Here is a 13847-nt window from a genome sequence, read left to right as displayed (position 1 = left end):
GCAGTGCTGCAGCATAAGCTGATGAGATGGGACGTCATGGTCATTGCCAATATTTAGGTCTTAGTGAATATGGGTACAATTATGCAAGTCAGCTAAGGTGGGCAGTATAAACACTGTTAATAATAATAATACGATCTGATAGATGTCCTTGTATGGAAAATATACTGACTGGGTTCTGGATAAGCAGAAGTGAAGAGTGCCACAAAATGTGACAAGAGGTTGGTACACATGTTCTCTAATCAGCCAGGCTTCCAGTCACTAATCCTCAAAACCTTTCAGACACTTCTTTCAAGCTTTCCCTCTCAGACAAGAAATGACAGTTTTGTTGCTTCATATATTTAAAAGACAGTTCTTAACATTGTCACATTGGAATGTGACCAGTCCCAAGCCACATACCACATTTATCACAAGCCCATTTTCCTAAAGTGGTATTTGCTACAATGGCACTTTAAGGCTTAAGCACTTTGGCGAGAGCGGTACAAATCTCAGTGCAGCTCACATCACCATGCTGGGCCTGTGTCCATCTGCTTACTTCTTCCCACATAAATGAATGCTTGCCATTTCTTCTTATATAGACAAATGAAGTGTTGGAATTGGGGATGCCTTTGCATAGAGGTATGGGCCTTAGCAGGGATCTTGCATAAGAATAAAATGTTTGTACATGGATGCAGAGACACACTGCACAGTATAAAAGCCCTTGGCACCCATCACAACGATGGACTTTTAAAAGTAGGCAGTATTCACACAGCAGCAACAGCAGGTGCAGTTCCATCCCTACTCTTATGGTTCTGCTTAAACCATGCTGCCTCAATAACTCAGGTGCATCCTTTGCTTTGCTTACTGCCAGTTGGAGGCCAGCTTCGTGGTTTACAAACATTGGTAGCAACGGCTGCCTTGAATATAACATTCAGGGTTTTCACTTTTCTGCATCCTTCCCCATTTGGGGTTCAAGCTAAGCTAGCAAAGCATCATTAAAGATATGCACTTGCTATATAACATCCTAATCAATGAGTCACTAAGTAGGTACTGTTTATGGATCAAAAGGCTTCCTGGTTACTCTGTATCCCAAAAGGGATGTGTATGTTTTAATTTCTTTTAAAAGTTGTGTGCTGTTCCCTTCTCAAGGAATCCAGCACTAACAATATAATTAAGGATCATTTGGATTTGGCTCTGCTTTTGAAGGGCTGTGTTCCAAGTAAAAACAAGCATTCTACTGCAGTGTTTCTCAAACAGTGAAGGTCGTGAGCCCATTTCAGGTGGGCCACCTTTCATTTCAATGTGTATTTTATTTTTAATATTTAGACTTGATGCTACCATGGTTTGCAACTGCATTTGGAGAAATGTTACAGATCTGTACTTTTAACAGGCTACTATGTATATGCTTTAAAAAATGATAGTCAATGGGGCTTACTTCTGGGTGAGTGTGGATAGGATTGCAGCCTTTAGGATCTCTGGGGAATTGTTTTAAAAACAGATCATCCACTGCTTGGGAGGGTTAGGAGGCTTCTTTTTTATTTTGAATAAATGTTTAAACTTATACTTATTCTAAACTTTTAATTTACTTAAGTTGATTTTGTTGTATAAGAATATTAAAAATTTTCCTGTTTGATGTCACTTCCAGCCATGACATCACTTGCAGGTTAATGACATTACTTCTGATGGGTCCCGATAGATTGTCATTCTATAAAGTGGGTCCCTGTGCTAAAAAGTTTGAGAACCATTGTTCTATTGTATCCCAGTAAGTCCTTCCTAACACTGAGAGGGGAGTATGTTTGCATGAGTTGTTCTTCCACCTCTGGAAAATGGGCCATGTTATAGATTCTTCTTCCCAACCTTCTGGGACAGATGCCCACAATCCAAGGTGTGTTGAACAAAGACGTCAGCCACCAACATCTGCTACTGGGAAGTTGTTCATCCTCCAGGACGTGGGGGAATACGGCTCACTAGACTTGGGGCCCTATCCTATCCAGCTTTCCAGTGCTTGCAGCCGTGTCAACAGGGTGTGCACTACACCCTGCAGTGGGGGAGGGGGCAGTGACAGAGGCTTCCTCAAAGTAAGGGAATATTTGTTCCCTTACCTCTGGGCTGCATCGTGGCTACACCGATGCTGGATCAGATTGGGTCCTGACAATCGGAATCCCTCATGTGGCAGAATCATTGTATAACTGGGATTTGCATCTACATTCAGAGCTCCTTGTACAGAATGTCCATGTTATAAAGGAGCCATCTCCAAGGAGGCTAACAAGAAAAACCCAATTCTATTTGTTGTAATTCTGCCCTCTTGATTTCAATAGTCAAGAAGTGATAATGAGATTTTCTGGGATTGAAAGTGGGGCTTCCACATCCTTCTATGAGTGGCAAAAACATATATGTTATGCAAAACACAGAAAAATGCCAAATAAATTATGCAAAGTAAAATAAACTATATACATCTCAATGTGTAGCACAGAATTCGGCTTTTCTGGTTACAACACAGATGACTAGTGTGCAGAATTTTAATTTTTTAGCACAGAATACACAAAAATGATTTTGCAAAACTGAGCACAGGTCTAAAAAGCACCCAGTTAAAAAAAAAATTAATTACCATTTCATATTTTACAGGCCCCATTCTCTCTTGATGTAGTAGTAGCCTCTTGTCCACAAGGGTTGTGACTTTGTAAACCAGCAGAGCTTAACATTCAGAAAGAATATCATAACACATGCACCAAACATAATTGTATGTCCACAAAGCCAGCGGGTTTTGGTTAATGCCATTTCTTTATAATACAGAAGACAGTTTCTGTTCATCATGGGATGATCTCCCAAGGCTTGGATCTTCGGGCCATTTGAGATGGTGTGGGCCTCCCCTCAGTTGCAGTGATGTTCAGTTTCTGGAGTCCAGGAATATTCTGCCCACTCTGGACTAGGTGAAGGATCTCAGAAAAAGTCACAGAAGTATGCGGAACAGGGGGTTGACCAGCACAGCTCTCTCTGGTCTCTTCTGGTTTATCATCTCCAGTAGCAGGATAATTTGTTGTCTCTGCCACTCTGGACTCCATTATTCAGTTAGTGTATGGCTTAGGTAATGCAAGAACCTCCTGTCTAAGATACAGCATTCACCTAGGTGCCACAAAAAGGGAGCTAGCCCAGAAGGTATCTGAAAAGAAGAGACATTTTCTGACATTAAAGAGAGGACAATCGGAGTCCCAGTATATTTCTCTCTAGTCTGTAGTAACAAGGAAGAATTAGACACTACATGTCTGTTATTAGCCAGAGTCTTGCAGTGGTTTGAGTGTTGACCTTGGAAGATCCAGTTTAAGAACCTACCCCTCCCTGAATAGGTCAGCTTCAGTCTTGCTTCAAGGATAAAAGGGGGGACTGAAATCCATGTAAGACCTAAACAGCTTGGAACCTGGGTATCCCAAACACTGCACTGTCACATAAGCTGTTCACACACTTTCTTTGGGACGGGAGGCCTTCCTCCATGGTTTTCCACCATTTGACATTACGTGCCTGGTAACTAGGGAGAAAGCCTTTCTAGTCATGGCATCCCAACAGTAGAACACATTCCTCAGGGAAGCTCACCTGGCACCAGACTTTTAATTATTATTACTATGGTGCCCACCATGATGTCATTCCAGGGCTCGGCACAGAGGTGTTGATTCGCTCCAGTGTTCCAGCGTGTGACCTAGGCTGGCTTTGTTTGCTCTGCTGAACTGTTTACTGAGTTTCTGTTAAATTCTCTGTTTTACTACTGTGTTTTATCTCTGCTGTATCATAATAATTGGGTGATCAGCTTACACTGTTGTGTTACCATTAACTGTACACCATCCCAGTGGATTTTCTCAAAGAGAGGTCAGAAGTCTTTTAAATTAATTGCTCAATTAAAATGCTGGCTGCACCTTGAGCTCCTGGGAGGAATGGTGGGCTAGAAATGTAATTATACAAATACATTATTACAAGTTATTAGGAAAGCTTTACAAGCAAGCATTCACTTGCACAAGATACTGCTGCCTTCCTATTCCTTAGGCAATGAAACTACATGGACAGTTTGGACAGCTGTGGAGCACTGAAAAGACATCATGATAAGAGCCAATAAGTGGTGTTCTAGGGCAGTGGTTCTCAGACATTTAGCACTTGGACCCACTTTTTAGAATGAGAATCTGTCAGGACCCACCAGAAGTAATGTCATGCCCGGAAGTGACATCATCAAGCAGGAAAATTTTTAACAATCCTGCACTGCAATCCTACCCACACTTACCCAGGAGTAAGTTGTATTGACTATCATTGTTAAAAGAATATACATAGTGGTTTGTTAAAAGTACAGGTCTGTAACGTGTCCCCAAATGCAGTCACATACCATGGGATCATCAAGCCTAATATATTAAAAATAAAATATTGGAATGAATGGGGACCCACCTGAAATTGCTTCATGACCCAGTGGGTCCCAACCCACAGTTTGAGAAACACTGTTCTAGGGAATGAAAAACACCAAAAATTGCTGGCAAAAATTGCTGCCAAAAAAAAATATTAGCTGGACTTAGGTGTGCATGACTGTGGCTGCATCTGCTGACACTATACCACCTATATCACATACCTAGTACATTTTTAAAGCAATTTAAATTATAAATTATTTTTATAAAAATGCACCTGTGGAATAAAAACACATAACATTGCCCTCTGCACTTTTCCTCCTGTGAGTAGGAGAGATGGAGCTTGCAGACATGTTTGTTCTGCCACTCTGACCATGCATAAGGCTTTACATAATAGGCTGTGTAAGAGTAAATATGGCAGTTGGAGCAACTGGGGCAACTGAAGACTTGGCCTGAATGATGTGTGGATGCCCAAGGAACTGGATTACACACAGAGTTTCTAGTTTTCCTCAGGGATTCTTTTCCCTGGTTTCTTAAAAGGGTTGAAAAGGAGCAGGACATGTTTCCTGTCCTTGAAAGAAACAGGAGGCACTGCTACTGCCTGCTATATAGGCCCACAATGGTACTGGCCTTGAATATTCGCTGAACAAAATACAGTATTTGGTGAATACCTGGGCCCTGCTGGGGGAGGTCTGAGCATGACAGAAAACTCAGTTCTATGGGGAAGCCATGGAAATACCTTGAAATCTGAGGTATGGGGGCACATAAGGGGCTTACCTACTAATTTATTATGTGTGACACATTGTTTTTCCCCCTAAAAAAATCAATTATCCTAGATCCTAAGACAAACTCCTGCTCTGTCAGTGGAAGTTATGTCACAAACCAAAAAGCTAGTTTTCCTTAAAAAAAAAAAAAAAACCCAAGTGGGCTGCAGTAGTGATCTGGGAAGGGCAGGGCAGCCACTAGCCTCACCTTAGCTTCATTTAGAGCACAATCCTATACATGCATACTCCAAAGTAAGCCTCACTGAGTTCAATGGGACTTACTCCCATGCAAGTGTATATTGGATTGTAGCCTAAGGTTACAGGAAAGCCCATTGGACACAATGGGACTTACTTCTAAGTCGACATGCATAGGAATGGACTCTTGGCCCCCAGCAGAAGCTCCAGTCCCAAGGGTAGCCCCCTTATTAAGTGTTAATTATTCACTACTCATCCCCAAACCCCATAACAACGGGGAACAAAGAGCTTTTTGTTTCTTTTCTGGCTTCAGAACAAAGCCCCAGCCATCAACTGACTGCAAAGTGGAGACATGATGCCCTGTACCCCCCAAGAAGCATCTGTCATACCAGATCCAGCAAGCAACCACTCCTGGCTCTCCGCTTCCCAGCGATGCCTCGGAAACAGCTGCCACAAAGCATCCGTCCAGCGCACAGACTTCCTGGGAGTTTCCACCCGGGCGGTGGGGGGGGGGAAGGCTGGATCATACCAAGAGGGATCTGCCAGTAGGGAGACTTACGTAATTGTTTATTAAGGCTATCACTCCAATAAAATCATCATTCTACGTGCTCGAATCGATTGATTCAATTGCATAGATTTGCATAGATTTCAATAGATTTGCATGCATTTCAGTTGCATACATTGGAAAGCAATAGTGCTGAAGGAAAATTGTTGTAGGTCTTCAAAGTAACTCTGAAGTTACTTTGTATGAACAAGTCTTACTTTTCTCTTTCATGCACACTAAAGGTGACCACGATTTTTTTTTCTCTGCCACAGCTCCTGCGCCTTCACTGGCTGCTGCATGGCAGGCAGAAATTTAACAGGTGTGTCTTTCACAACAGTGCCATGCTGGTGAAAGCATCAGCTGTAATATTTCTGCCTGTCACAGAAGTTATGCTGACAATCAAAAGATGGTGGCACATGCAATGCTTTGTAGGGTATTGGTAGCAGTTGGCAGCTGTCTCTAATTTAAATTTAAAAAAAATCTCATCCTTTAGATCGGTGGTTCTCAAACTTTTTAGCCCAGGACCCACTTTTTAGAAAGACAATCTGTCAGGATCCACTGGAAGTGACATCATTAACCTGGAAGTGACGTCATGGCCAGAAGTGACATCATCAAGCAGGAAAATTTTTAACAAACCTAGGCTGCAATCCTAACCACACTTACCCAGGAGTAAGCCTCATTGACTATCATTGTTAAAAGCATATACATTGTAGCCTGTTAACGTAACAACAGCCCCACTGGATCAGGCCAAAGGCCCATCTAGTCCTGTATCTCACAGTGGCCCACCAAAACATACCCCCAAATGGAGTCATGTTAGTCTAATATACTAATATACTAAAACAAAATATTGAAAGGAATGGGGACCTGAAATTGACTCACGACCCATCTAATGGGTCCCGACCCAGAGCTTGAGAAACAGTGCTTTAGATATTTTTAATACAATATATAAAGGGAGCTATTTAGCCCCAGTCACAGCTGTCAATGAAAAGGGTGGTTCTAAAATTTAGAACTGAAATTAAATGGACATATATTCAAATATTTGACAATTTTAACTAGCTGCTCTCTGAACAGTGTGCCATATTCCATCCTTTGACTATAAAGTAGAGTCGAGATTAAAAAGCTGATTAGATTCTATGCATCTGTGCTAAAAATACTAAAAAACTGTACCTATTTTCAAGGTCTGCATCCAGAAAAGTTCTGCAACTTGTATGAGCTAGTATGTAAACTGAGTTAGTGCAAATGCCACTTAAAGTGTAATCCTAATTTACACTGGAAGCTGGCAAGCCAGCGGGCTCACGCTGCATCTAGTGCAAGTTTGGGACCAAAAGCAGCTCAGACTGAGCCAAGGGGAAACACTTCCTCTTACCCCATGTCACGCTGCAGCGGCCCCAATGGGTCTACTCAGATCTGTGCCACCAGACATGATGGTGCAAATCCAAGCAGCCTGGGACTGCCCTGGGCCACTCAGGAGCGGGGTCAGTATCCGTCATAATTGCCAGATTCTGGCCCCACCTCCCGCTCCCAGCCTACCCGCCCTTGAAATGCCCACCACCCGCTCTCCTCCCACCCTGAAACGCCAAGCTTGGTTGACACAACTCACCTCATCTCCGGGGCCCTGGGTCACAGACAGCTCAGAACCCATTAGTTCATATATAAGCAGGTTACATTGGTAGAAACTCTTTTTCCTCTCTGTTATTCACAGTTGAGCAGCCAATTATGGCAACAATAGAGCTCCATTCATGGCCCCTGCCATAGTGTCATTCTAGGACATTGTGGGACCAAAAAAAAAAATCTGTCCCTCACTGGCAGCTGCCATTTTTGTGGGAATAGCACCATATTTTCCTATAATATCCTTCAATGTCACTAGGCTGGTAGGAAAAAAAATAGCGAAAGGACACAATCTTCCCTGGGAACCTGAAGGTGGGTGACTGTGATACAATGACCATAAATGGGCCTTGCAGCCCTGCCATGTGCTGACACAAAGACTTAGAATTACCAACTCGGATGGAAACTATTCCTGGAGTGTTTGTTTTTTATTTCAACACAATATAACGTCACTTAGCCAGGGAAGCCCTGTTAAAATATCCAGGAGGGCTTACAGTAGACTCCGGAACAGTAATGCTGATTCTTAGAGACTTCAGGCCAACTTTGGAGGATGGTAACTCTACTGGGACTGACCGCAGGATTGTCTGTTTTCTTCAGGTGCTGCTGCTCACACAAGCCAGCAATCAGTTAAAAAAAAAATCAAAAGAAGTGCCTTTTTGCTTTTCCTGCTCGGCTGTTTACTAGAGAGAGCAGCTGTGTAGCTGTTGGAAGAACACCAAAGTCAGAGAGAAGTGCAGAGATGGTGGGGAGCATCGTCTACCAGTGTGATCCCTTTTAGTGATCCTATTCCTCCCAGTATGCCACAGGCTCTCAACACTAACTTGCCCTGGAGGTTACTCAGGTACCTGCTGACCAGCACAGCACTTCACCTTCTGACCTGTGAGTCCTTCCTTCTCTGCTCTCCTTGTCGAGGTCAGCTGCTTTTTAGGGAGGGCAGGGTGGGAGAATAGTCATATGTATTCCTTAGGACAGGAAGAGACCCCTGTCTCTTGCTATGTCTAAACCAGCCATTTTTAACCACTGTGCTATGGCACACTGGTGTGCTGTGAATGGTTTGCAGGTGCGCCATGGGATTTTGAGGAGGTTCATTGATTAGCAGGGCTATTGGAAGATATGAGCCCCCCCCACTGGTAGCATGGTGTGCCTTGCCAATTGTCAAAAAACTGGTGATGTGCCTTGACAATTTTAGTGCCTTGTCAGTGTGCCATGAGACGAAAAAGTTTGAGAATCACTGGTCTAAACAGTATCAGATGTTCTGGAAATACAGTGGCCTTGTGTGTTTAAGGGCGCAATCCTAACCAATTTTCTAGTGCTGACATAGCTGTGCCAATGTGGCGTGCATTGCATCCTGCAGTGAGGAGGCAGTCAAGGTAAAGGTACGTTTGTTACCTTATCTTGGGGCTGCATTGCAGATAGGCCAGTGCTGGAAAGTTGGATTGCCCCCTAAATGTTCTTCATATTTAAAAAAAGGCCTTCACTGAGGTTCACAGATTCTGGGGGGAGATGTAACCCTTTTTCCTGTGCAGTTTTCCATATCTAAATTGCTATTAGCATAGCATGGGGGGAGGGGGAATGGAAATACCTGATGCATGTCTGTATTTTCTCCACCAGGTTTGGGGGAGTGGAAGAATTGATTTAGATTTTAAAGCACTGGGAGAGCCAATCATCAATCCTACCCCCCCCCCATCACGTGTGGTTCACTTCAAGGTTCAATCTGTGAAAGGGAGGAATAGGGGCCAAAAACAGCAAAATTCCAGGGAGAAGACTCCAAGGAGAACCATTTAAGCATAGCCCTCCAGTCCTGTTCTGACATGTGTTGTACTTTGTGCATGCATCTTTATAATGGGCTGTTTTGTCTCACCACAGGCAGCTACTCCTTGAGTTTAGTTCCAACACTAGCACCACCACTCAGTGTGGTAATAAATGGTGAAAGAAAGACCCTGGTAGTCTGTATGGCAAATGACCCATCTGAGGACGCACTGGGCACCTTTTGGTTTTCCAATGGCAATGGAACTATGCTGAAGTCTTTCACCTATGGGATTTCCATGGAAGAAGACGGCACTTTCAGCACACTCTCTCTGCTTTCTATCACCACCCAAGAATTTGAATCGTGGGATATGGTTGCTTGCTACGTTGCAAAAAATGAAACTTCAAGGATATGGAGCACTACATCTCTTCCAATAATGGGTATTTATCAAAAAGCACAGATCATGTTTACAAGAAGATATGTGTTTCTTATGAGTGGGATAAGGGGACTTGAATCCTGGATACAGGGATCCCTAGCTGTTCCTTCCTTTTTTCCCTTTGCTGATGCCACTGTAACTCCTGTAGGAGTTGGGGTGTTGTGGCATCCTTGTGTCATATTGTGTGTGTTTGTGTCATGTATAGTGTCCTTGGGGCATCTCCCATTGGTTAGAAACGGTGGCTGTGGCTGTGTTATTCATTCCTAGTGGCTGGCAAAGTGGTGTCCCCCTAACCTAACATTGGCTGCTCATTGGCCTTGCCCCTGTCCCCTGCTCAGTTCACCCTGGCGAACCAATGTTGGTGCTGATTGGATTTAGTGATTGGTTCGTTGGACATCACACTGTTGACATGCCAACTTCACAGTGATAAGAAAGAAAAGCCCCGCTGGATCAGGCCAAAGGCCCCTCTAGTCCAGCTTCCTGTATCTCACAATGGCTCACCAGATGCCTCAGAGAGCTCAAAAGGCATCCTGGTGCCACTTCCTTGCATCTGAGGTACCCTACTTTTAAAACCAGGAAATTGCACATACCCATCATGCCTTGTAACCTCCAGAAATCTGTCCAATCCCCTTTCAAAGGCATCTAGGCCAGGCGTCATCACCATATCCTGTAGCATGGAGTTCCACAGACTAATTACACGCTAGTTAAGGAAATATTTTCTTTTCTCTGTTCTAACACTCCCGACACTCAATTTTAGTGGATGTCCCCTGGTTCTGATGTTGTGTGAGAGGGAAAAGAGCATCTCTTTCTATCCACTCTATTCATCCCCTGCATAATTTTGTACGCCTCAATCATGTCCTCCCTCAGGTGCATCTTTTCTCAATTGAAGAGCCTCAAACGCTGTAGCCTTTCCTCATAAGGAAGGTGCCCCAGCTCAGTAATCATTTTGATCACTCTCTTCTGCACCTTTTTCATTTTCACTATATCTTTTTTGAGATGTGGTGGCGACCAGAACTGGACACAATACTCCAGGTGTGGCCTTACCATCAATTCGCACAATGACATTGTAATATTGGCCGTTTTATTCTCAATACCTTTTCTAATGATGCCAAGCATAGAATTAGCCTTCTTCACCACTGCCACACATTGGGTCAACATTTTAATCGAGCTGTCTACCGAGATCTCTCTCGTGATCTATCATGGACAGCTAAGAACCCATTAACCTATATATCTATATAGGAGCAAACCTTCTGGAGCTCTTCACAGTCCCTTCTACTCTTCACCACTTGCAAAAATTTAGTGTTGTTCGCAAACTTGGCCACTTTGCTGCTTAACCCCGTCTCCAAGTCATTTATGAACAAGCTGAAAAGCACCAGTCCCAGGACAGATCCTGGGGTATAATTATTTCTCATCTCTCTCCTTTGAGATGACAGATGACACACCAATGTCATGGTGATGACTCACTGTTGTCAGGGCACCACTTCATGGATGACAGGTTGTGTTGGTATTTCCATAGCTGCTGGGAAATACCACTGTGCCATCACTGCTTTATTAACACAGCCTTGGTATTGGCCCTTGTTGCACCAGTGCACTGTCCATGTGGTGTTGTCAGGATGGAGTTAGAATATGACGGACGTTGCTCCAATGTCTGTGTGATGTTAGCACAGCACCTGAATGGGATTGGGCCTTAACAGTGCAATCCTATGCATGCCTACTCAGATTTAAGCCCAGTTGAGTTATGCCCAGTCTTAAATCTGAATTGGGATTTACACCTAGGTAAGTGCATATAGGATTTCAGCCTTAATCAAGTACGTGTATTTACATAGAAGTCTCTCAATTAAAACAAACACAAACCCCTAAGGATATTTCATTCACAAATTCTATGTATTTCAAACCAAGGTTAATAATTTGGAAATTTATGAGAACAAACACCACAAAATAAAAGCTTGTAACAACACAAATAACATTTTACATCTTCCTCCTATAATGGCTTCTCTAATATTTATTTTGTCTTCCAGAGGAAAATATGAGAGATCCATGCCTGGATGAAACCCAAGGAGGTAAGCAGTAATATTCCCTTCCAGTCTCAGGTGTGCAAGAATTTGTAACTGGATCCAGCCTTTTGGGAGGCTGCGCAAATGTCAAACATACCTCTGTATGTACCAAAGGCTAACACTTTAAGAAGAAAGCCTTTTACAAAGTTGCTTTCCAGGGGAGAGAGGAAGTTGTGTAATATGTATATGTATACTTACTGAGCATGAGGCAGCAAGCGAGCATGCTGACAGGCAGTGCTAATCTTTTCAAGCAGTATCACTTCTTTGCCAAAGCATGCAGCCCATCCAACCCCCCCCCTTCCCAGCCACTTCTTCCATCTCACTGCATTCCAGCTACTTAACTGTTTCTTTCAAGCCAATGGAGTGTAAATCCCCATAGATGGTAGTCACCAGCCATCAAGATAATTAATCTTCAATAAATTATTCTTGAATAATAAATTATTATATCAATAAATGATCCTCCTGAAAGAGCAGGTTCGCAGCTTGGGGATTCTCCTGAACTCACAGCTGCTCCTGGATGTCCAGGTATCGGCTGTGGCCAGCAGCACTTTTGCCCAGCTTCAGCTGGCACACCAGCTGTGGCCGTACCTGTCTCAGGAGGATCTGGCCATGGTGGTCCATGCCATGGTGACATCAAGATTAGATTATTGTAACACGCTCTTTGTGGGGCTGCCCCTGAAGGTGGTCTGGAAGCTACAGCTAGTACAGAATGCGGTGGCTCGAGTATTTGTTGGAGGTTGGCGGTTTGACTCTATCACACCACTGCTCTGGTGGCTGCACTGGCTGCCGGTTCGTTTCCGGGCTGAATTCAAGAGGAGCTGGTTTTGACCTTTAAAGCCCTAAACAGCTTGGGATCAGCGTATTTGAGAGACCACCTTCTTCTGTATAGTCTGGTCCGTTCTCTGAGGTCATCAGAGGGGGGCCTGTTGGTTGTGCCACCATTGAGAGAGGTGAGGGGGATGGTGGCTAGAAACAGGGCCTTCTCAGTGGTGGTACCTCCGTTATGGAATTCCCTCCCCTTTGAATTGAGGACAGCTTCCTTGTTATTAACTTTCCAGCGGGACCTGAACACTTTTTTATTTAGGAAAGCCTTCAAAGCCTTATAAGGGCTGCTTTTACAAATTAATGTTTTTTACTGTGCGTTTTATTGCTGATTGCTATGTATTTTATCTTGTTTTTAAGTGTTTTTATTTTTAATGTTAATCTGTATTTTATTCTGTATTTTAATGTATTGATTTTTAGCCGCCTTGGATGCCCTTCAAGGAGAAAGGTGGAATATAAATAAACACACAAATAAATAAATGTCTTTTAGTGCCCAGCAAAAATATTTTGAAGTATTCCCTGTGCAAAAACCTTGAATGGGTGATATCTTGAGGCCACCCAATAACATTCCCATTATATTATATCTTGACAAAATCTGTGAATGGATGCTCACTCGCCCCAATTTTGGGAAACAAATGGGGTGCCCTGGATCTGAGATATGAGAGTGACACATCAGTGGCTGTGGATTTTGCTCTATGTTGTATTCGTTTATTTCTGGCAGCCCAGGACCAGATGTTATCTCCTGAAGTTCTACACAACCGCTTACAGGTCCTACTTCTTTTGGCCATACGAATGTTGCTGTTCAAATGTATCCTGTTTGATGTGCTGATGACCTGCTGCCTCCTTTACAAGAGGTAATATCCTCAATATGCAATATAGAGTAAAAAGCAAAAACCCAACCCAACATCGTAAAGAGAAGAAATAGCTGCTAATAAGAAGATGAAACAGCTGCTAACAAAGAAATGTGGTGAAGCTGATTATAAAACCAGTTACAGGTAGTGGGATCTCCACACTAGATAGGTTGGAAGGCAAGGGTGGCATTGGAGCTTGGCTGAGTTGGGCACTGGTTTCATCTAAGGGCCTATCTGGCTGGACTGCCTCCTGAATCCTCAGTTCCACTGCCGGCAGTAGCACCCAGTCCATCATCAGGGGCATGCTGGAGGTGACAGGAAGGGCCTAGTGCAACTTTGTCCCAGAGCCTCCAGCCACCTGGCCCCAACCCTGTTGGAAGGATACAAAGTAGCTTCTTTGGTTCTGCCCACATCATGATCAGAATTCACACAAAAACAGCCTGGCAGCCAACCCTAACCTGTGCTGGAATGGGCAGG

At 43.5% G+C, this 13847-nt stretch overlaps 1 protein-coding gene across 1 annotated transcript; it reads left to right on the top strand.

Annotated features, from left to right (window-relative positions):
- Positions 1-8257: 8257 nt before the first annotated feature.
- PTCRA (pre T cell antigen receptor alpha) lies at positions 8258-13377 on the top strand. The gene is made up of 4 exons (XM_066623600.1): positions 8258-8339; positions 9324-9647; positions 11662-11703; positions 13241-13377. The coding sequence occupies exons 1-4, from the start codon at positions 8258-8260 to the stop codon at positions 13375-13377; spliced, it is 585 nt and encodes a 194-aa protein (XP_066479697.1).
- Positions 13378-13847: the final 470 nt, after the last annotated feature.

The sequence above is a fragment of the Tiliqua scincoides genome, chromosome 1 (assembly GCF_035046505.1).
Source record: "Tiliqua scincoides isolate rTilSci1 chromosome 1, rTilSci1.hap2, whole genome shotgun sequence".
NCBI classification, from domain to species: domain Eukaryota; kingdom Metazoa; phylum Chordata; class Lepidosauria; order Squamata; family Scincidae; genus Tiliqua; species Tiliqua scincoides.
The sequence above is the reverse complement of the archived record's forward strand: the minus strand, read 5'-3'. Positions and strand labels throughout refer to the sequence as shown.

Excerpts from the sequence above, each read along its gene's own strand:
- PTCRA (XM_066623600.1), top strand. The coding sequence starts at position 8,258 with ATGCCACAGGCTCTCAACACTAACTTGCCCTGGAGGTTACTCAGGTAC. Across the intron at positions 8,340-9,323 it reads AGCACTTCACCTTCTGACCT|CAGGCAGCTACTCCTTGAGT; the intron begins GTGAGTCCTTCC and ends TTTGTCTCACCA. Across the intron at positions 9,648-11,661 it reads TACATCTCTTCCAATAATGG|AGGAAAATATGAGAGATCCA; the intron begins GTATTTATCAAA and ends TTTGTCTTCCAG.